Below are 25,171 nucleotides of genomic sequence, written 5' to 3' on the forward strand. Positions count from 1 at the left end.
GATAAAGATGCAAATACGTACCTCGTCTGACGGCAGCGCCTCCGAGATGACCTTCTCTCGCTGACCCGCGGACACGGCGGAATTGACCACACGCACGGTGGCCGCAGGTGCGGATGAGGACAGGGTGGAGTTCACCGTGACGGGGACGATGACGGACAGCAAGTCCTTCTTCTGGAAAGAGGCGGGGAGTATTTTTATTTTAAGCGGAGGCGGCTGGGCCACCGTGATGAACACGGGGGCGCTTCCTCCTTCGCGGGGCTTGGCCTGCAAGCGCGGCGGCGCCGGCGCCATCTGTTGGAGCGGCGGCGGCGGCGGGGCGTTCTGCATCTGCTGCAGAGGCGGCGGCAGGCGGGGGCCGCCGGCTAACAGGAGAGTGGGCTGCAGGCCGTGGACGCCGCCGGGTAGCAGCGTGACGAGCCGCGCCCCCGCCTGGAGCATGTGCTTGGGGATTATGATCTTGGTGATGGCCTGTGTCGTCGGCATGGGTTTATTCGCCCCCGTGCGGGACCGCGTCGCCATCTCCGGGACGTCCAGGATAATGTTCGAGGCGCAGATGTTGGTGATGGTGTTCTGCTCGGCCTCGTTTAGCGGCCGGACCACCTGCTGACCTACGGAGGGGACGGCCGCGGGAGTTTGGGTGACCTCGGGCGGAGGTGGCGAAGGCGACGTCTCCTCTTCGTCGGCGGGAGGCTGGTGGGAGAGGAGATGTCACGTTAACTAGAAGAGGCAAATTCCTGAAGGAATTGCTTGTGAATGCTCCAATGCTGACAGAATGTAGTATGAATGTAAGAATAGTTTGAATGCTGAAGAGTTTGAATTTCCAGGGAAACCGGAATTTGTTTTGGAACTTGGGAAAGTGTTAGTTTGAATGTCCACCGGACGGTGGAACGGTTGGAATGGGTTTAAAAATGTGAACGGAGTAGTCGAACTTAATGCTGGAAATAGGTTACCAAAAAAACGGGAATTCCTGGAAATGGTTTGAATGTTGAAGAGTTTGAATTTCCAGGAAAACCGGAATTTGGTTTGGAACTTGGGAAAGTGTTAGTTTGAATGTCCAGGATGAGTGGAATGTGTTGATGTTGGAATGGTTTGAATAGGTTGAAAAATGCGGGAATTGTGCAACTTGGAAAAATGTTCCATTCATTTCAATGGGAACTTCCTGGAAATGTGGGAATTTGGGGATAAGCGGGATTTTTTGGAAATTGATTGGGGGCATGAATGTCCTGAACGAGCTGAATTAGTTGGTGTTGGAATTGTTTAAATCGGTCAAGAAATGTTGAATTAGCAACAGTTTTTAATTGAGAAATTCCAGGAATTTTTCTAGTTTGGTTTTTGTCCTGAATGTGAGGAGTGTTTTGACGGTGGAACGATGGAAAAGGGTTGAAAAATGTGAAAGGAGAAGTCGAACTTAAGGGTGGAAATAGGTTACCAAAAAACGTGAATTCCTGGAAATGTGTTGAATGTGGAAAAATAGTAGTTTGAATGTCCAGGATGAGTTGAATGTGTTGAAGGTGGAATGGTTTGAATGTTGAAGAGTTTGAATTTCCAGGAAAACCGGAATTTGGTTTGGAACTTGGGAGAGGGTTAGTTTGAATTTCCAGGAAAACCGGAATTTGGTTTGGAACTTGGGAAAGTGTTAGTTTGAATGTCAAGGATGAGTGGAATGTGTTGATGTTGGAATGGTTTGAATAGGTTGAAAAATGTGGGAATTGTGCAACTTGGAAAAATGTCCCATTCATTTCAATGGGAACTTCCTGGAAATTTGGGGAAAAGCGGGATTTTTTGGAAAATGATTGGGGGCATGAATGTCCTGAATGAGCTGAATTGGTTGGTGTTGGAATTGTTTAAATTGGTCAAGAAATGTTGAATTAGTAACAGTTATTAATTGAGAAATTCCAGGAATTTTTCTAGTTTGGTTTTTGTCCTGAATGTGAGGAGTGTTTTGACGGTGGAACGGTCGAACTTAAGTGTGGAAATAGGTTACCAAAAAACGGGAATTCCTGGAAATTTGTTGAATGTGGGAAAATGGTAGTTTGAATGTCCAGGATGAGTTGAACGTGTTGAAGGTGGAATGGTTGGAATGTTGGAATGGTTTGAATGTTGAAGAGTTCGAATTTCCAGGAAAACTGGAATTTGGTTTGGAACTTGGGAAAGTGTTAGTTTGAATGTCCAGGATGAGTGGAATGTCTTTAAGGTGGAATGGTTTGAATGTTGAAGAGTTTGAATTTCCAGGGGAACCGGAATTTGGTTTGGAACTTGGGAAAGTGTTAGTTTGAATGTCCAGGATGAGTGGAATGTGTTGATGTTGGAATGGTTTGAATAGGTTGAAAAATGTGGGAATTGTGCAACTTGGAAAAATGTCCCATTCATTTCAATGGGAACTTCCTGGAAATTTGGGGAAAAGCGGGATTTTTTGGAAAATGATTGGGGGCATGAATGTCCTGAATGAGCTGAATTGGTTGGTGTTGGAATTGTTTAAATTGGTCAAGAAATGTTGAATTAGTAACAGTTATTAATTGAGAAATTCCAGGAATTTTTCTAGTTTGGTTTTTGTCCTGAATGTGAGGAGTGTTTTGACGGTGGAACGGTCGAACTTAAGTGTGGAAATAGGTTACCAAAAAACGGGAATTCCTGGAAATTTGTTGAATGTGGGAAAATGGTAGTTTGAATGTCCAGGATGTGTTGAACGTGTTGAAGGTGGAATGGTTGGAATGTTGGAATGGTTTGAATGTTGAAGAGTTTGAATTTCCAGGGAAACAGGAATTTGGTTTGAAACTTGGGAAAGTGTTAGTTTGAATGTCCAGGATGAGTGGAATGTGTTGATGTTGGAATGGTTTGAATAGGTTGAAAAATGTGGGAATTGTGCAACTTGGAAAAATGTCCCATTCCTTTTAATGGGAACTTCCTGGAAATTTTGGGAAAAGCGGGATTTTTTGGAAAATGCTTAGGAGCATTAATGTCCTGAATGAGCTGAATTGGTTGGTGTTGGAATTGTTTAAATCGGTCAAGAAATGTTGAATTAGTGACAGTTATTAATTGAGAAATTCCTGGAATTTCAGGAAAAATGGGGATTTTGGTAGTTCCTTAACCGACTTGTTTTTTGTCCTGAATATGAGGAGTGTTTTGACGGTGGACCGCTTGAAATGGGTTGAAAAATGTGAAAGGAGTAGTCGAACTTAAGGGTGGAAAAAGGTTACCAAAAAACGGGAATTCCTGTTGAATGTGCATTTGTTGAATATGGGAAAATGGTAGTTTGAATGTCCAGGATGAGTTGAATGTGGAATGGTTTGAATGCTGAAGAGTTTGAATTTCCAGGTAAACAGGAATTTGGTTTGGAACTTGGGAAAGTGTTAGTTTGAATGTCCAGGATGAGTGGAATGTGTTGATGTTGGAATGGTTTGAATAGGTTGAAAAATGTGGGAAAATCTTGATTCAACTTGGAAAAATCTCCATTCATTTTAATGGGAACTTCCTGGAAATTTTGGGAAAAGCAGGATTTTTTTAAATGATTAGGAGCATGAATGTCCTGAATTAGTTGGTGTTGGAATTGTTTAAATCTGTCAATAAATGTTGAATTAGTGACAGTTTTTAATTGAGAAATTCCTGGAATTTCAGGAATACCGGGGATTTTGGTAGTTCCTTAACCAACTTGGTTTTTGTCCTGAATGTGAGGAGTGTTTTGACGGTGGAACGCTTGAAATGGGTTGAAAAAGGTGAAAGGAGTAGTCGAACTTAAGTGTAGAAATAGGTTACCAAAAAACGGGAATTCCTGGAAATTTGTTGAATGTGGAAAAATGATAGTTTGATTCTCCAGGATGATTTGAGAGTGTTGAAGGTGGAATGGTTTGAATGGGTTGAAGAATGTGGGAATAGTGGAAGTTAGAAAAATGGCCAATTCATTTTGAATGGGAAAAATGCAAAAAAATTAAAAAAAAAAAAAAAGGAATTGGGAAATCGGGAATTTTTTTTTTTTTAATTGTTGAAGGTGAGCACACAATTCCTGAACAGGCTGAATATTTTGAAGTTGGAACAGTTTGAAACAGATGAAAAATGTTTCAATGGGAATTTCAGAAAAAAAATTGGGAATTTCGGGAAAAGCAGGAATTTTTTTCGAAATGGTAAAAAAAAATAACTTGACCGGTCTGAATGAGTTGAAATGGTGGGTGTTGAAATTTTTCAAATCGGTCGAGAAATGTTGAAGTAGTAACATGTTGATTTGAGAAATGGTATTACGGAATTCCTGGAATTTCGGGAAAACCGGGAAATTTTCCAGTTCAAAAAACAACTTTGTTTTTTGTCCTGATTGTTTTGACGGTGGAACGGTTGAAATGCGTTGAAAAATGTGAAAGGAGTAGTCGCCAGAATAAAGGGTGGAAATAGGGCTTTGGAAAAGCAGGAGTTCTGGAAAATCCTGGAATTTTTTGCAACTTAGAAAAATGATAGTTTGAATGTCCAGAATGGTGGAATGTGTTGAAGGTGGAATGGTTTGAATAGGTTGAAACATGTGGAAATGGTGAAAATTTGAAAAATGGGCAATTCATTTTGAATGGGGAAAAATGTCCCGGAAAACCTGGAATTCTGGGATATCTGGGAATTTGTCAAGGGAAAGCCCGCGATTCCTGAACAGGCTGAACAGTTTGAGGTTGGAACGCTTTGAATCGGGTGAAAAATGTGGAAGATAGAGCGCGCCAAAATCTGGAGAATAATAATAATAAGTTGCAGAATAAATAGATGAATTTTGGTGTAGAAAAGCATATGTGTGAATGTTTTGGAGCATTCACACAATAAATAAAACTCGTTAGGAGATAAAACAATCTTACCTGTGACAGCTGATTGGCTCGATAAGCTGCAAGCGCTTTTAAGTACTCCTTTTTTGCAGTGTCCGTCTTTCTTTTATACACCTGCAACCACACAGCCAGTAGATTTACTACAACTTGAACAACTACTTTTGGTAGTGCAGTATTTCTTCTTTCAGCTTTTAATTGTCAATATTTTGGAAGGTACAGTCGTGGTCAAAAGTGTACGTACACTTGTAAAGAACATCATGTCATGGCTGTCTTGAGTTTACAATCATTTCTGCAACTCTTGATAGAGTGATTGGAGCACATACTTGTTGGTCACAAAAAACATTCATGAAGTTTGCTTCTTTTATGAATTTATTATGGGTCTACTGAAAATGTGACCACATCTGCTGGGTCAAAAGTATACATACAGCAATGTTATTAACAAGACATCATGGCGGAGCCGAAGCAGAATTTCTTAACATGGAGATATTCTCACTACTTTTCTTTTGTCGCGCACAAAGAAAAGAACATTTTAGTTAAATGTAAGTTGTTTCTTGGATGAAAGATCCTATATACTGCCCAAAACAGCAATTCAAATCTGCTGAAACAGCTACAAAAGCAACATGCTTGGACGAAGCTAGTAGAGAGAGACACACTTCACCTAAGGATTTTAACGGAGGGACTGCTAGCCAGGACAGCATTGATAGAGCCATTGCAGTGTATGTGCTAGAAGACATGCAGGCTATTTCTACAGTGGAGTCACCCGCTTTCAGGCAGCTAATCAGCATGTTAGCGGGCGTCAAACGGCAAGAAAACATTTTCCAAGTACCTGGACACATTGGACAGTGAGCACATAAACATGGAAAGCGAGCTAAAGAAAACTATCCAAACTCTGCCTCTGCTCATCATTCAGCACTGAATGTACACACACACTGTCAATTCTCTTATATACTATTTAATTCTAGACTTCTAGAGTTTGATTGTCACATCACTCTAAATGTATAGACTATAACATAAAGAGGGATCCTAGTGAGCCAGGCCAATCTTTTATTTTCTCTAAACTAAAACTGGGGAAATGCGTAGAGTGTTCTGGGCTTCACTGAAGACATGATTTTATTTCACAATTCCTTGAGAGAAAAAAAACGCCTGTTTAAGTGTGTGTACCATACTTGCCAACCCTCACGTTTTTAGCGGGAGAATCCCGGTATTCAGCGCCTCTCCCGACAACCTCCCGGCAGAGATTTTCTCCCGACAAACTCCCGGTATTCAGCCGGAGCTAGAGGCCACGCCCCCTCCAGCTCAATGCGGACCTGAGTGGGGACAGCCGTTCTCACGTCCGCTTTCCCACAATATAAATAGCTTGCCTGCCCGATGACGTCATAACATCTACGGCTTTTAGAGAGTAGAGTGCACAACAAGGTTCTTGGTTTCTTATGTGGGTTTATTGTTAGGCAGTTTCATTAACGTCCTCCCAGCGCGGTAACAACACACAACAACAGCAGTCACGTTTAGTCTACCGTAAAGCAGTTCGTCTGCCGTAAACAGCAATGTTGTGACACTCTTAAACAGGACAATACTGCCATCTACTGGATAGCCTGCAGAACACTGAAATTCAAGTATGTCTTTTATTTATATGTATAATAAAAAAAATATATGTATATATAGCTAGAATTCACTGAAAGTCAAGTATTTCATACATATATATATATATATATATATATATATATATATATATATATATATATGTATGAAATACTTGATTTGGTGAATTCTAGCTGTGAATGTACTCTCCTCTTAACCACGCCCTTAGCCACGCCCCAACCACGCCAAACACGCCCCCCGACCACATCGCCACCCCCCCCCTCCCGATATTGGAGGTCTCAAGGTTGGCAAGTATGGTGTATAGCAGTATGTGTGCTGTATATAGTGACATGACATATAATCATGCCATGTGTGCCTTCCTTGTTGTGACATGTTATTATGCTGTTTGTTACTTATGTATGTTATGTTGCAGCTATTTAAAATAGTTTTGTCAATTTGTTCTGGCCCAAAACAAATTGGCCCTGTGAAACATATCTTTGTCTTTGTGTGTTGTATGTAGACCACATTGCTTAGCAGAGTTCAGTGATGCAAATGCATGTCAAGTTGATCAACAGATTGTATTATTCTCCAGTGCAATAACAGTACTGAAATGAAGGCTAAAAGGGCTTTAATGGGAGCCTTAAAAATAATAATAAAATAAATAAAAATACTAACTAAATAGGTACTTTTCACAGAAACGCATTACTTTTTGGTGTAAGTAACGGAGTTACTTTTGAGTTTTCAGTAACTAACCCAACACTGGTCAGGAACGAGATGGAGCGAAAGCAGCCGTGTGGGTGGGTGTACTAGCTCATAAACACACACATTCAGATAAGCTATAAACAGTGTACGGCAGGGGTGTCCAAAGGGCGGCCCGGGGGCCATTTGCGGCCCGCAGGTCATTTTTTAATGGCCCCACGGCCCATTTTAAAATACGATTAAAAAAATTAAAAACCTAAAAAGTGGTATGAAAGACCAAACAGGTGAAATGTAACAAGAAAATGATGCAATGTTTACTCTAATAACACAAAGCTGCCATGCAGGCTGTTTCTTTCTTTAAAAAATAATAATAAATCAAAATCAATGTTCTTATTAATTATTGACCTATCCGAAGGCTCCAATTACGTCACATTAAATATTGCACTTTGAGATATTTTTTTGGGAAAATGTTGCATATTTTGTGTTTGCCATATAAAAAATTTAGCTGTTTTTTTTTTTTTCAAAGAAGGGCCTAAAACAAACAAAAAACATAAACAACAATACAATTTATAATAGACAGATATATCTGAAGTTGATCTCGAGATTATTGTGTTAAAAGTAAACGGTAAAAAAAATGTATAAATTATTTTTTAACACTTTAATGAGTAGGAACCTTTTGGTTCCCCAATAATTTTTGTGTGATTTGTTTTTAAGTGTCATCGCTCAAAAAAAAAAAAAGAATTAAAATCAATGGTGTTATGAGTTATTGACCTTTTTAAGGCTCCAATTATTATATAATCTGAAATATTCCACTCAAACATTTTATTGGGTGAAAATATTGCATATTTTGTGTTTTTTCCATAAAAAAACAGGGTTTTCTTTGACAAAAAGCGCGTACGACTTAAATCTTTAAAAACGTTATATTGACAGATAGACCTAATGTTGATCTAGAGCAGGGGTACCAGTTTGATACACACTTAAATAAATTGCCAGAAATAGCCAATTTGCTCAATTGACCTTTAACTCTATGTTATTATTAATAATTAATTATATTTATCTTTGCGGAAACACTGATCATCTTAATGATTTCTCACAATAAATATATATATATATACTGTATATAGAAACAGATAAATATCAATATGCAACACTTTATTTTTATATTTTCTCTAAGTGCACATTTTTCAAATTGAACATTTTCAAATGATCACTTCTAAGACAGTCTTGTGAAATCACAATATCCCATTTTAACTAGCTAGCCACTAACATTTAAAAAAAAATCATGAATTACTTTGCACCATGTTTGTACAAATAATAACTCATGTAAAATACAAAAGTCAACTCTCAAATTTTTAAATAAATCATGTCACACTTTGAACTGGACACCAAATCTGTTATCTGTTTCTTTGTCAGTTAGAGGGAAGCCTGGCATTGCATAGGTATATGTGTTTAAAAATCCTAAAATCATTTTTAAGGTTGTATTTTTTCTCTAAAATTGTCTTTCTGAAAGTTATAAGAAGCAAAGTAAAAAAATAAATGAATTTATTTAAACACGTGAAGACCAAGTCTTTAAAATATTTTCTTAGATTTTCAAATTCTATTTGAGTTTTGTCTCTCTTAGAATTAAAAATGTCGCGCAAAGCGAGACCAGCTTGCTAGTAAATAGATACAATTTTAAAAATAGAGGCAGCTCACTGGGAAGTGCTGCTATTTGAGCTATTTTTAGAACAGGCCAGCGGGCCACTCATCTGGTACTTACGGGCTACCTGGTGCCCGCGGGCACCGCGTTGGTGACCCCTGATCTAGAGATTTAAACCTTGAATAATAATAAAAATAATAATACTGAATAATGACACATTTTTAATATTTTTTTGACCAAAACCCTTTGGGGGGTTGCCTGAGTGGAGGCCTAAATGTATATTTTTTTATACATATATTGTATTGGTTTTTAAAATAAAAAAATATCAAAATGGCCCCCGCTTGCTTTGATTTTTCAGTGTGCGGCCCTCAGTGGAAAAAGTTTGGACACCCCTGGTGTACAGAGTATATATTTATACATAAATATATATACGCACACATTCCTAAAACCATGCTCAGCATGGTTTTAGAAATCTGTATTTTTTGGTGTGTAAATACAATCTGAGGTTTGGGTTCACGCAACGTTGGAATCTATGCCCACTTAAATGAGGCCCCTGGTCAATCAACTTCTCCGTGGATTAGTCCCTAGACAGACGAGACACAAATGCTGCATATGCCAGAAAGCGTGCACACCTGTTTCTGCTCCTCAGCCAGACTGTCCCACATGGACGCCACGATCTTCGACACCTCTCCAAAAGAGGCGTTCGGATTCTGGCCCTTGATGGCGGCCTGGGTGTCTCTGAAGAACAGGGCGTACGCGGAAACGGGCTTTTGGGGCTCGTTGGGGTCTTTCTTCTTCCTGCCTTTTTTCGCCGCCACTGCGAGCTGTTGTGCCGTGCCGGGGCTCCCCAGGGCCCTTTTGGCTGAGACGGAGGACTGCACAGCTGGTTGGGATGAGGACTGGGACATGGGGGAGTCTACCAGCACACTCCTCTGTGGGAGAAGAACACATCAGTTTGAGTTGCGAGACTACAGAGATGGGATCTTGAGGAGCCATTATTGTTGGTAGTTTTTTTAACAAGGAAACAATCAATTAGGTACACGATAAAATGTACATCAGAATAATGTCAATTCCGGACTATAAGATGCTACTTTTTTCCTACGCTTTGAACCCTGCGGCTTACAAAATGGTGTAGCTAATGTATAGATTTTTCCAATATTTTGAATTCAATACAAGCAGAGGAATTGAAAAGGTGTTATTGTTTGTGGTATGGCGCCATCTTTTGGACGTGTTCGCTCACTGCGGGTTGAACAACTACAGTATTTCCTTCAGTTTAGTGCTTTCAACCGCAAGTACAAGTGCCGTTCGGTCTTCCGGTCATCCATAGCGTTTCTACTCGGAAGGATTCTTCATTCATCACATCAAGCAAGGTTTGTAATTTTTACAATATAACTAAAACTATTCTTACGTACTAAACCGTCCCATGTGTGATGTCTGTACAAGTGTTTTCATGTATATTTGTACATGCTATCGTAATGTAACCAAGTCAGCGTCGTTGGCATTAGCCAATATGCTAACACATTTAAGAGTATCTGCGTTAATATCATTTACTTACAATGGCATTCTTTTTGTATGGTTTCAGTTTCACAAATTCCTCAGTAAATTCACCAAAACGTCACCGTGGAGTTATTGAGTCAGTTTAGCTGATTGGAGAGCTAGCTTCCGCAGCTCGTGGGTCCATGATAATGACTTCTGTTTTGTTTGATCAGCCGTTTTACTGCCTTGTTACAGTCACTTTTTGGAAACAATTAGGGTATGTATATAAACATTTACACAATTTTTCTGTGTAAATGACTCATTTTACAACAAATATACATGCGGCCTTTAGTCCGGTGTGGCTACTACATGGAAAAAAAATGTATTCTAACATTTTGCGGGTGTGGCTTATATACAGGTGCGCGCTATAGTCCGGAAAATACGCTAATTTACACAAATATTACTCTATTGGTGAGAATTATTCTGAAATATTGGCTATAATCGTATTTTGTGCTGTGTTTTAATTAAAAACCTTCCAAAAGGTGGTGCCGTATTTTCATGCTTTGGCAGTGACATCAGTAGTTTGAGTTTACCCACACCTAAAAAAATGTGTAGCAATATAGAAAAAAATAAGTATGAACAAAATGCGTTAATGAACATAAAAACCATACATAAAACTACAATAAAAATTAGGACATTATAAAAATGTGAGTACAGAATGTACTACCATACCTGGTGTGTGGAAGCTTGATCTAATACCCTTTAGAATAATTAATCCGCAAAGTGAATTTAAATACAAATAAATACAATAATAAATACCATTAAAAATAAAAATAATTTCCAAAAAATATATGCAAAATTTTATATAGTCAAGTTTTCTGTGGTTTATCTGTTATTCAGTGCTCAATACCGGGGTAGAGCGGAATATACGTTAGGTCAGGAAAAAACACCAGAGGCTATATCATCCCTAAAAGCCTGCTAAACAGGCTTTTAGGGATGATATAGCCTCTGTGTTTTTTGATTTAACTTTTTTTTAATTAAAAAAATACATATTCAATTTTGTACGTTAGGTCAGGAAAAAACACAGAGGCTATATCATCCCTACAAGCCTGCGAAACAGGCTTGTAGGGATGATACAGCCTCTGTTTTTTTTATTTAACTTTCGTGAAATGAAAAAAATACATACCGGTATACAATTTTGTACGTTAGGTCAAGAAAAAACACAGAGGCTATATCATCCCTACAAGCCTGTTAAACAGGCTTTTAGGGATGATATAGCCTCTGTGTTTTTTTATTTAACTTTTGTTAAATTAAAAAAATACATATACAATTTTGTACGTTAGGTCAGGAAAAAACAGAGGCTATATCATCCCTACAAGCCTGTTAAACAGGCTTTTAGGGATGATATAGCCTCTGTGTTTTTTTATTTAACTTTTGTTAAATTAAAAAAATACATACACAATTTTGTACGTTAGGTCAGGAAAAAACACAGAGGCTATATCATCCCTACAAGCCTGCGAATTAGGCTTGTAGGGATGATATAGCCTCCATGTTTTTTCCTGACCTAACGTACAAAATGTTATATGTATTTTTTTAATTTAAAAAAAAGTTAAATCAAATGCCAAGTTTCCTTTAAGTCTGACTCATTTTCTAGTCCAGTTGACAGTCTAATGGCACATTCAGAGTAGGCTGTTGTCGGCGCTAAATGTGCATAAAAACGGCTCCCAAACGAACGGCTCCCAACTGGGAATCGGTTCTAATCGTTCACTCAAAAGAGCCGTTCAAAAGCCTCGAATCAGTCACGTCGCTACAGGACTAAAAGATCGGGGTTGTGAAGGGCCTCTCACCTTGAAGTCATCCATGTCCTCGTCTTGTAAGGAGCCACCTGGAGAAGAAGTGGGCGACAGCGGCTTCTGTTCTGAGGTCTCTGCGGAATGTCCGCCTTCTTCCAGGCCCAGCACCAGCTCCGTCTGGTTGATTGTAGTCAGCTGACTGCTTCCCATAAGGCCGTGAGCCATGTCGCCGAGTTGAACGTCGATGGTCATCGGGGACGAACTGCTGAAATGGGAGCCGCTGCTTTCCCCCAACTCCTGAGCACAGATTCAAAGTAGAAAATGAGCAGAATGTGAATAATACCTCCAAATTCTTCAGGACAAGCTAAAATCATCAGCACGGAGGTTGGGTCTTGGGCGCAACAGGACAATGACCCCAAACACACCTCAAAAGTGGTAAAGGAATGGCTAAATCCAGGCTAGAATGAAGGTTTTAGAATGGCCTTCCCAAAGTCCTGTGTGGACAATGCTGAAGAAACAAGTCCATGTCAGAAAACCAACACATTTAGCTGAACTGCACCAATTTTGTCAAGAGTGGTCAAAAATTCACCCAGAAGCTCGTGGATGGCTACCAAAAGCGCCTTCTAACTTGGATTGTTTCCCTGGCTTGGAGACTCTCCCGAAGGACAGTGCGGAGAAGACACAACAAACTCCCTTCTTGTCTCTCACGGACACACTCCTGTTGTTGTTGACTTTGGACTAGCGACTGCACAAGATCAAGGCCGCGGAACAAGAGACACACTGCAGGCTTACACACAAACATGCATTCCAAAAAATATACGCCACACATACACCCCCCACCTCCAACCCAACGCCCTCGACGCAAATCCCATAGGGGTGATGAAAGGATGGTCAGCGCCTGAGAGCTGCGGCCCACCACCGTGACCCCGCACTCCCTTCCCTCTGTTGCTAGATATCTCGAGATGTATGTTGTAATATGTATATGTGCTTTGCTATGTAGGTTTTTTCCCACTCCATACTGGGCCCCCTTCGGAGGCCAGCCTAGATTGTATTTTTTTACTCATCCTTCCCCAGCGTTTTACCTTTTTCCCATCTTTTACGGGAACCCTGTACACTGTTTGTTTGTCTAATCTTGAACAGGCTTCTGCTGAAAACAAAGTTTCGTTGTACCGGTACTTGTGCAATGACAATAAAGACCGACCGACCGACCGACCGACCGACCGACCTACCTACCTACCTATCTATCTTATTGCAGTGAAACTTGCCAAGGGACATGTAAGCATATATTAACATTGCTGTATGTATACTTTTGACCCAGCACATTTGCTCACATTTTCAGTAGACCCATAATAAATTGATAAAAGAAGCAAACTTCATGAATGTTTTTTTGTGACCAACAAGTATGTGCTCCAATCACTACATCACAAAAAAATAAGGGTTGTAGAAATGATTGGAAACTCAAGACAGCCATGACATGATGTTCTTTACAAGTGTATGTACACTTTTGACCACGACTGTATATTGGTCAGATCTAGTCTTAGACTGGTCAGATGTAGTCTCTAGTAGGGTTGTCCCGATACCAATATTTTGGTACCGGTACCAACATTTATTTTGATACTTTTCTCAATAAAGGGGACCACAAAAAATAGCATTATTGGCTTTATTTTAACAAAAAATCTTAGGGTACATTAAACATATGTTTATTATTGCCATTTTGTCCTTAAATAAAATAGTGAACATACGCGACAACTTGTCTTTTAGTAGTAAGTAAACAAACAAAGGCTCCTAATTAGTCTGCTGACATATGCAGTAACATATTGTGTCATTTATCTACCTATTATTTTGTCAACATTATTAAGGACAAGTGGTAGAAAATTAATTATTAATCTACTTGTTCATTTACTGTTAATATCTGCTTATTTTCTCTTTGAACATGTTCTATCTACACTTCTGTTAAAATGTAATAATCACTTCTTCTTCTCTTGTTCGATACTTTACATTAGTTTTGGATGATACCACAAATTTGGGTATAGGTCCTATACCAAGTAAATACAGAGTCATACAGCCATGACATTATGTTCTTTACAAGTGTGTGTCAACTTTTGACCACGACTGTAAGTCCATGAGCATGAAGTGATGAAGCCTACTTGGATGAGAGGCAAAACATCTTCTAAGACAAACCAAACACTCCAGGTGCGATAGACTGAATGCCCTGAATCAGTGGTTCTTAACCTGGGTTCGATCGAACCCTAGGGGTTCGGTGAGTCAGTCTCAGGGGTTCAGCGGAGGTCAAAACACACCCGACTCATCGTGTAAATAAAAACTTCTCCCTATCGGCGTATTACGGCTACGGCAACAGCAGAAGTCAGACTGATTTGCAGGTGTGTAATTTGTTGTGAGTTTATGCACTGTGTTGGTTTTGTTGTTTGAACAAGGTGATGTTCATGCACGCTTCATTTTGTGCACCAGTAAAAAAACAAGGTAACACTTTAGTATGGAGAGCATATTCACCAGTAATTAGTTGCTTATTAACATGCAAATTAGTAACATATTGGCTCTTAACTAGTCATTATTAAGTACTTATTAATGCCTTATTCGACATGGCCTTATTATAACCCTAACCAAATAACACTAAAGTAAGTCTTTGTTACTTAGAATATGTTCCACTAGTGTCCAAAAAACTCTAAATTACCGGTAAGTCTTTGTTACTTAGAATATGTTCCCCTAGTGTCCAAATAACTCTAAATTAAGTCTTTGTTACTTAGAATATGTTCCCCTAGTGTTCGAAAAAACTCTAAATTAAGTCTTTGTTACTTAGAATATGTTCCCCTAGTGTCCAAATAACTCTAAATTAAGTCTTTGTTACTTAGAATATGTTCCCCAAGTGTCCAAAAAACTGTAAATTAAGTCTTTGTTACTTAGAAAATGTTCCCCAAGTATCCAAAAACTGTAAATTAAGTCTTTATTACTTAAAATATGTTCCCCTAGTGTCCAAATAACTCTAAATTAAGTCTTTGTTACCTAGAATATGTTCCCCTAGTGTCCAAAAAACTCTAAATTAAGTATTTGTTACTTAGAATATGTTCCCCTAGTGTCCAAAAAACTCTAAATTAAGTCTTTGTTACTTAGAATATGTTCCCCTAATGTCCAAAAAACTGTAAATTAAGTCTTTGTTACTTAGAATATGTTCCCCTAGTGTCCAAAAAACTCTAAATTAAGTCTTTGATACTTAGAATATGTTCCCCTAGTGTCCAAAAAACTCTAAATTAAGTCCTTGTTACTTAGAATATGTTCCTCTAGTGTCCAAATAACTCTAAATTAAGTCTTTGTTACTTAGAATATGTTCCCCTAGTGTCCAAAAAACTCTAAATTAAGTCTTTGTTACTTAGAATATGTTCCCCTAGTGTCCAAATAACTCTAAATTAAGTCTTTGTTACCTAGAATATGTTCCCCTAGTGTCCAAAAAACTGTAAATTAAGTCTTTGTTACTTAGAATATGTTCCCCTAGTGTCCAAAAAAACTCTAAATTAAGTCTTTGTTACTTACAATATGTTCCCCTAGTGTCCAAAAAACTCTAAATTAAGTCTTTGTTACTTAGAATATGTTCCCCTAGTGTCCAAATAACTCTAAATTAAGTCTTTGTTACTTAGAATATGTTCCCCTAGTGTCCAAATAACTCTAAATTAAGTCTTTGTTACTTAGAATATGTTCCACTAGTGTCCAAAAAACTCTAAACTAAGTCTTTGTTACTTAGAATATGTTCCCCTAGTGTCCAAAAACTCTAAATTAAGTCTTTATTACTTAGAATATGTTCCCCTAGTGTCCAAAAAACTCTAAATTAAGTCTTTGTTACTTAGAATATGTTCCCCTAGTGTCCAAAAAACTCTAAATTAAGTCTTTGTTACTTAAAATATGTTCCCCTAGTGTCCAAATAACTCTAAATTAAGTCTTTGTTACTTAGAATATGTTCCCCTAGTGTCCAAATAACTCTAAAATAAGTCTTTGTTACTTACAATATGTTCCCCTAGTGTCCAAAAAACTCTAAATTAAGTCTTTGTTACTTAGAGTATGTTCCCCTAGTGTCCAAAGAACTCTAAATTAAGTCTTTGTTACCTAGAATATGTTCCCCTAGTGTCCAAAAAACTCTAAATTAAGTCTTTGTTACTTAGAATATGTTCCCCTAGTGTCCAAATAACTCTAAATTAAGTCTTTGTTACTTAGAATATGTTCCCCTAGTGTCCAAAAAACTCTAAATTAAGTCTTTGTTACTTAAAATATGTTCCCCTAGTGTCCAAAAAACTCTAAATAAAGTCTTTGTTACTTAGAATATGTTCCCCTAGTGTCCAAATAACTCTAAATTAAGTCTTTGTTACTTAGAATATGTTCCCCTAGTGTCCAAATAACTCTAAAATAAGTCTTTGTTACTTACAATATGTTCCCCTAGTGTCCAAAAAACTCTAAATTAAGTCTTTGTTACTTAGAGTATGTTCCCCTAGTGTCCAAAGAACTCTAAATTAAGTCTTTGTTACCTAGAATATGTTCCCCTAGTGTCCAAAAAACTCTAAATTAAGTCTTTGTTACTTAGAATATGTTCCCCTAGTGTCCAAATAACTCTAAATTAAGTCTTTGTTACTTAGAATATGTTCCCCTAGTGTCCAAAAAACTCTAAATTAAGTCTTTGTTACTTAGAATATATTCCCCTAGTGTCCAAAAAACTCTAAATAAAGTCTTTGTTACTTAGAATATGTTCCCCTAGTGTCCAAATAACTCTAAATTAAGTCTTTGTTACCTAGAATATGTTCCCCTAGTGTCCAAAAAACTGTAAATTAAGTCTTTGTTACTTAGAATATGTTCCCCTAGTGTCCAAAAAAACTCTAAATTAAGTCTTTGTTACTTACAATATGTTCCCCTAGTGTCCAAAAAACTCTAAATTAAGTCTTTGTTACTTAGAATATGTTCCCCTAGTGTCCAAATAACTCTAAATTAAGTCTTTGTTACTTAGAATATGTTCCCCTAGTGTCCAAATAACTCTAAATTAAGTCTTTGTTACTTAGAATATGTTCCCCTAGTGTCCAAAAAACTCTAAATTAAGTCTTTGTTACTTAGAATATGTTCCCCTAGTGTCCAAATAACTCTAAATTAAGTCTTTGTTACCTAGAATATGTTCCCCTAGTGTCCAAAAAACTGTAAATTAAGTCTTTGTTACTTAGAATATGTTCCCCTAGTGTCCAAAAAAACTCTAAATTAAGTCTTTGTTACTTACAATATGTTCCCCTAGTGTCCAAAAAACTCTAAATTAAGTCTTTGTTACTTAGAATATGTTCCCCTAGTGTCCAAATAACTCTAAATTAAGTCTTTGTTACTTAGAATATGTTCCCCTAGTGTCCAAATAACTCTAAATTAAGTCTTTGTTACTTAGAATATGTTCCACTAGTGTCCAAAAAACTCTAAACTAAGTCTTTGTTACTTAGAATATGTTCCCCTAGTGTCCAAAAACTCTAAATTAAGTCTTTATTACTTAGAATATGTTCCCCTAGTGTCCAAAAAACTCTAAATTAAGTCTTTGTTACTTAGAATATGTTCCCCTAGTGTCCAAAAAACTCTAAATTAAGTCTTTGTTACTTAAAATATGTTCCCCTAGTGTCCAAATAACTCTAAATTAAGTCTTTGTTACTTAGAATATGTTCCCCTAGTGTCCAAATAACTCTAAATTAAGTCTTTGTTACTTAGAGTATGTTCCCCTAGTGTCCAAAGAACTCTAAATTAAGTCTTTGTTACCTAGAATATGTTCCCCTAGTGTCCAAAAAACTTTAAATTAAGTCTTTGTTACTTAGAATATGTTCCCCTAGTGTCCAAATAACTCTAAATTAAGTCTTTGTTACTTAGAATATGTTCCCCTAGTGTCCAAAAAACTCTAAATTAAGTCTTTGTTACTTAGAATATGTTCCCCTAGTGTCCAAAAAACTCTAAATAAAGTCTTTGTTACTTAGAATATGTTCCCCTAGTGTCCAAATAACTCTAAATTAAGTCTTTGTTACTTAGAATATGTTCCCCTAGTGTCCAAATAACTCTAAAATAAGTCTTTGTTACTTACAATATGTTCCCCTAGTGTCCAAAAAACTCTAAATTAAGTCTTTGTTACTTAGAGTATGTTCCCCTAGTGTCCAAAGAACTCTAAATTAAGTCTTTGTTACCTAGAATATGTTCCCCTAGTGTCCAAAGAACTCTAAATTAAGTCTTTGTTACTTAGAATATGTTCCCCTAGTGTCCAAAAAACTCTAAATTAAGTCTTTGTTACTTAGAATATATTCCCCTAGTGTCCAAAAAACTCTAAATAAAGTCTTTGTTACTTAGAATATGTTCCCCATACTAAAGTGTTACCAGAAACATATAACTTTGTCTTGAATTTGAAAAAAAACCAACATTGTATTTTTCACTATAGAAGGGTTGGGTGAATGCGCATATGAAACTGGTGGTGTTCGGTACCTCCAACAAGGTTAAAAACCACTGCCCTGGATGAATGAGAACATTCATAGAACATAACCTCTTGATAATAATGAATTATTTTTTTTATTAATCTGCCGAGGCCAATAACAACGAGCAGCGGGCTGAAATTGGACCCCAGGCAGCACTTTGGACATCCCTGATCTATAATCAGGAGACCATAAGATTAGAGAGAAACCGAGGAGACAGAGTGTGTCCTGTTTGGACTTGTTTAGGCTACACACCCTGCCCCCCAACACACACGCAGAGCTTTTACGCAGCTGCAACGACTAACGACAGGATGAGGCTGTCCCACATGCCCACCTCTTTCTGCCAAGATAAGCCCCCCCCCCTGATAAATCAACGCCACTGTAAGACACGGGGGCTCACTTTGTACGAGCAGACATTTTTGTGTGTGTGCTAGTAATTTGAGACCTGTACCAGGTTCTTGAAGTGACCTTGTAAAAAACAATAATATGTTAACTATCTCATCGGCCTGATAGAGAGAGAGACTTAGACTTCCTTTTATTGTCATTCAAAATTGAACTTTGCAGTACAGATAAGAACCAAATGTTGTTGCATTAGCTCATGGTAGTGCAGGATAAAAGAGCAATAAGGTGCAGATATAAATAAATAAATAGATTACTGTACAGATAAATATATTGCACTTTTGCATATGCATCCACGTTTATGGATATGATCCAGTGTTTCCCATAAACTGCCAAGATACCTGTGGCGGTGGGGGCGTGGCTATGGGCGTGGTCACCATGACACCATCGAGTAATTTGCATAATGTACTACAATGATTTGATTTTCTCTAAAAAGGCTCAAAAAATGTATACTTACTAATTAATAATAACAGTTTTGTTTTAAACGTCCATCCATTTTACAATATAATTACAACACTTTATGTACATATTTATATACAGATTTGAACAATAAGTTATTCACTGAAATGTATTTATTAATTGTGGTTCTTACAAAAAATATATCTTATAAAATATAAAAGCTAAAATGTCTCAAAGCTCTGCCCCTTTAATTAGTGCATACTTTAGCCTACTACTACAACCATATTATTTACCAGCAACATAAAGTGAAACAGAGGCAGAGGTGTCCTGCCACAGTCAGTAACAAATAAACAGAAAACAGTAGTGGTGGTAGATAGACACAGAGCTTCATCAAACATCTGATCCACTGAACAAAGAGCTCCAAAAATCTTGAACTTTAGACTGCCATCAGTTTTACTCCCTACACTTAACCATGTGTTTCCTACTGCCTGCAGACTTTGCACCCTTTGTTATATACACATGTTGTGTTTCTAATATAAATACATTTAATAAAGTCAAATACAAATAAGGCAACAAGAGAAGTATCCTACACTTCTCTTTTGTAAAGTAAATCTGAACAGCCGATATGGGCATCTACATCAACTATATGATTTGCCGGAGAAGCTGGAGAGGACAAAAAATAAAAATAAAAAAAATAATTTTTTTAATTTTATTTTTTTTTTATTTATTTATTTGTGGCGGACGTAATTCTTTCGTGGCGGGCCGCCACAAATAAATGAATGTGTGGGAAACCCTGTGATCCTTGGAGCTGTTCAACAAAAAGAACGGGGTCTCAACAGTGTTAACACTTCATGGTATTTCTTTGCCTTAGGGTCGTCACCATACCAGAATTTGAGTAGCCTATGCTAGGGATGTAACGATAAACTGTATTAATGATAACCCCGGTAAAACTCCCGATGGTTGGTATTACCGTTTTAAATTAGAATTACCAAAAAGAAAGATTGATAATTGATTGATTGATTGGGAAGTTTATTGACATCTTAAAGAATTGAATCCATGTAATGCTTTAAAAAGGCTAGTTTCCATTGTGGTCCATTAAATCCATCCATCCATTTTCTACCGCTTGTCCCTTTTGAGGTCGCGCGGGGTGCTGGAGCCTATCTCAGCTGCATTCGGGCGGAAGGCGGGGTACACCCTGGACAAGTTGCCACCTCATGGCAGGGCCAACACAGATAGACAGACAACATTCACACACTAGGGACCATTTAGTGTTGCCAAGCAACTATCCATTAAATATGCATCACTTTTGATACATTCAATAATAAAAGATATATAACACTCCGATAAACTCATGGACTGACTGGCGCCAGCTCGCTAACCTAAACGCTGACATGAAAACAAGAACATTAACGTATTTCCAGTGAAGGCCATGTTTACACTGCACACCAAATCTGAATTTTTTTATCCACCCTTTAAGTGACACTCAAGAGGTAGTCACCCGAAATGGTTTTCACAATCACGGGTGTGCTTGAAGCTCATCCAGAGAATGCCAAGAGTGTGCAAAGCAGCAATCAGGGCAGAGGGTGGCTATTTTGAAGAAACTAGAATATAAAACATGTTTTCAGTTATTTCACCTTTTTTTGTTAAGTACATAACTCCACATGTGTGCATTCATAGTTTTGATGTGACAATCGACAATGTAAATAGTCATGAACATAAAGAAAACTCAATGAATGAGGAAAAGGTGTGTCCAAACTTTTGGCCTGTACTGTACTGTACTGTATTTTTCAGAGCATAAATCGCACCGGCCGAAAATGCAGCGTGCGACACATAGTCATTTTGATAGTAGGCTATTATAGCTAATATAGACACTTACATCATGTGTTGTCTTCATTATAACACTTATATAAGACTATTAGTCATTTTAGGTGTATGTATGTAGTAATGACCGAAAGAATAAGATCGCGGATACAAGCGGCCGAAATGAGTTTCCTCAGAAGGGTGGCTGGCATCTCCCTTAGAGATAGGGTGAGAAGTGCAGTCACCCGAGAGAGACTCGGAGTAGAGCCGCTGCTCCTTCGCTTGGAAAGGAGCCAGCTTAGGTGGTTCGGGCATCTCGTGCGGATGCCTCACGAGCGTCTCCCTAGGGAGGTCCTCGTTGCACGTCCCACTGGGAGGAGGCCCCGCGGCAGGCCAAGGACCAGATGGGGGGATTACATCTCCTCTCTGGCCTGGGAACGCTTCGGGATTCCCCAGGAGGAAGTCGCAAATGTTGCTCTGGAGAGGGAAGTCTGGGGGTCTTTGCTGGAGCTGTTGTCCCCGCGACCCGATTCCGGATAAGCGGTTGAAGATGGATGGATGGATGGATGGATATTAGTCATTTTGATAGTAGGCTAATATAGCTAATATAGACACTAACATCATGTGTTGTCTTCATTATAACACTTATATAAGACTGTTAGTCATTTTGATAGTAGGCTAATATAGCTAATATAGACACTTACATCATGTGTTGTCTTCATTACAACACTTATATAAGACTGTTATTCATTTTGATAGTAGGCTAATATAGCTAATATAGACACTTACATTATGTGTTGTCTTCATTATAAAACTTATATAAGCCATTTTGATAGTATGCTAATATAGACACTTACATAATGTGTTGCCTTCATTATAACACTTATATAAGACTTTTAAAGTCATTTTGATAGTAGGCTAATATAGACACTTACTTCATGTGTTGTCTTCATTATAAAACTTATATAAGCCATTTTGATAGTATGCTAATATAGACACTTACATCATGTGTTGTCTTCATTATAAGACTTATACGAGTATTTTAAAGTCATTTTGATAGTAGACTAATATAGACACTTACATGATGTGCTGCCTTCATTATAACACTTATATAAGTATTTTAAAATCATTTTGATAGTAGGCTAATATAGACACTTACAGCATGTGCTGTCTTCATTAAAACACTTATATAAGACTTTTAAAGAAATTTTGATAGTAGGCTATTATAGCTAATATAGACACTTACATCATGTGTTGTCTTCATTATAACACTTATATAAGACTTTTAAAGTAATTTTGATAGTAGGCTGATATAGCTAATATAGACACTTCCATCATGTGTTGCCTTCATTATAACACTTATATAAGACTTTTAAAGTCATTTTGATAGTAGGCTAATATAGACACTTACAGCATGTGCTGCCTTCATTAAAACACTTATATAAGACTTTTAAAGTCATTTTGATAGTAGGCTGATATAGCTAATATAGACACTTACATCATGTGTTGCCTTCATTATAACACTTATATAAGACTTTTAAAGTCATTTTGATAGTAGGCTAATATAGACACATCGCGTGATGCCTTAATTATAACACTTATATAGGACTTTTAAAGTAATTTTGATGTAGGCTATTAGAGCTAAAATAGACACGTCATGTGTTGCCTTCATTATAACACTTATATAAGACTTTTAAAGTCATGTTGATAGTAGGCTAATATAGACACTTACTTCATGTGTTGCCTTCATTATAACACTTATACAAGACTTTTAAAGTCATTTTGATAGTAGGCTAATATAGCTAATTAGCCACTTACATCATGTGTTGCCTTCATTATAACACTTATGCAAGTCTTTTAAAGTCATTTTGATAGTAGGCTGATATAGACACTTACATCTAGGGATGATACTCGAAACCGGTTTTCCCGGTTGTTCGATAAGAAAAGAACCGAGTCCTCGGACTCGAATCCCTTTTTGAGAACCGGTACCCGTTATCGAGACCACTATAGTAAAGAAAAAGAGTTGGTTCTTTATTCGAATCCCTCGGAACGACTCCCGTCCCGACCAGAAATGCCCCGTGGGACATCACAAGAAATGACGTCACGTAGCTCAGTCATTAGGCGCAGATAGGGAAAGCAGGAAAAACAATGGACCGGAAAAAGCGCTCCAAGGTGTAAAAAAGTTCAAAACAAAAAGGTATAATCCAATGAATAACTTTACTGAGAGATTTGAGCAGGGTACAAACACATGACCAACACTTTTACCACCAACCGGAAACATAGCAACCAGGCTAGCAACGCACCTCCTTTACGGCAGCTGTCGCAACGTTCTTAAAGCAACCGCAGCACATACATATATGACATCTCCCTTTTTTAACTTTTGTTTTTCTTTCCTTGTAAACAAAACAAAATCACACTGTATATGTGTTGTCTGTCTAATTATAAATAATGCAGACGAGGCGTGTTGGCTGAGTTCTTCACGTTTACTTTCACAGCGTGCTCATGACCTCATTCTTAGCTGCCGGGTGGCGACATGCAACAACACTTTTCGGGGCTACCGCGCATGCTCGTCACTCCCGTTGCATGCTGGGTAGTGTAGTTGTTATATTCCCTAGCTCATAACATCACATCTTTCCCACTATAAAGAAATAATGTTAACTCAATAAAGTGTATTTCTTTTTTTAGCTTCAACTTTTCATTTTTTAGCATTGTGACCACATTTGCAAACACCTTTTCTCTTCATAGAATTGTTTTTCAATAAAGAAATAAAGTGCAAAAATGTCAAAGCATCATAACAAACAGTTATGTCAAATAGCAGCAGAAGTGCACTTTTTGGAGAGCTGTATTATTTTCAGTTTTGTGCCCAAGGGACTGATTTTATTTAACACTATATTATTATTTATACACCTATAGTGATCACAGAGACAGCTTGTTTTTGTGTTACTGTATTTATTTGTTTTTCTGAAAAATCCCACTTAATATACTTTGGGTAACAACAGTCAATATTTATTTATTTTATATTTTTTTTAGGGGGGTAACAGTCAATATTTATTTATTTATTAGATTTATTTTTTTTCTTATACAATAAAAGTGAGCTTTTGTTAAACCAAATATTGTGGGTTTTTTTTCCATATACAACAACCTATCTGGACTCGATAAGAGAATCGATAAGGAATCGGTTCGATAAGAGGATTCAATAATAGGCTCGAACTCGATAATTTCTTATCAAACATCATCCCTACTTACATCATGTGTTGCCTCCATCATAACACTTATATAAGTCATTTTGATAGTAGGCTAATACAACTAATATAGACACTAATGTGTTGTCTTCATTATAACACTTGTATAAGAATTTTAAAGTAATGTTTAATAGTAGGCTAACATAGCTATTGTAGACACTTTCATCATGTGTTGCCTTCATTATAACTAGAGATGTCCGATAATATCGGTCTGCCGATATTATCGGCCGATAAATGCGTTAAAATGTAATATCGGAAATTATCTGTATCGTTTTTTTTTATTATCAGTATCGTTTTTTTGTTGTTTTTTTTTTATTAAATCCACATAAAAAACACAAGATACACTTACAATTAGTGCACCAACCCAAAAAACCTCCCTCCCCCATTTACACTCATTCACACAAAAGGGTTGTTTCTTTCTGTTATTAATATTCTGGTTCCTACATTATATATCAATATATATCAATACAGTCTGCAAGGGATACAGTCCGTAAGCACACATGATTGTGCGTGCTGCTGGTCCACTAATAGTACTAACCTTTAACAGTTAATTTGACAAATTTTCATTAATAACTAGTTTCTATGTAACTGTTTTTATATTGTTTTACTTTCTTTTTTATTCAAGAAAATGTTTTTAATTTATTTATCTTATTTGATTCATTTTTTTAAAAAGTACCTTATCTTCACCATACCTGGTTGTCCAAATTAGGCATAATAATGTGTTAATTCCACGACTGTATATATCGGTTGATATCGGTATCGGTAATTAAAGAGTTGGACAATATCGGCATATCGGATATCGGCAAAAAGCCTTTATCGGACATCCCTAATTATAAACCTTATATAAGTCATTTTGATAGTAGGCTAATATAACTAATACAGACAC

The 25,171-nt window shown here is 37.3% G+C and overlaps 1 protein-coding gene across 1 annotated transcript in view; it reads right to left on the reverse strand.

Annotated features, from left to right (window-relative positions):
* The window catches only part of LOC133665114 (TOX high mobility group box family member 4-A-like), a 40,847-nt gene that overhangs the window by 10,411 nt on the left and 5,265 nt on the right, over nt 1–25,171 (reverse strand). Inside the window, exons 4-7 of the mRNA XM_062070323.1 lie at nt 12,027–12,269; nt 9,336–9,635; nt 4,821–4,901; nt 22–690 (exon numbers count right to left, since the gene is read on the reverse strand). Coding sequence (XP_061926307.1) covers nt 22–690; nt 4,821–4,901; nt 9,336–9,635; nt 12,027–12,269 — 1,293 coding nt within the window. The remainder of the gene's footprint in view (nt 1–21; nt 691–4,820; nt 4,902–9,335; nt 9,636–12,026; nt 12,270–25,171) is intronic.

Source organism: Entelurus aequoreus, linkage group LG14 (genome assembly GCF_033978785.1).
Source record: "Entelurus aequoreus isolate RoL-2023_Sb linkage group LG14, RoL_Eaeq_v1.1, whole genome shotgun sequence".
Classification (NCBI taxonomy): Eukaryota; Metazoa; Chordata; class Actinopteri; order Syngnathiformes; family Syngnathidae; genus Entelurus; species Entelurus aequoreus.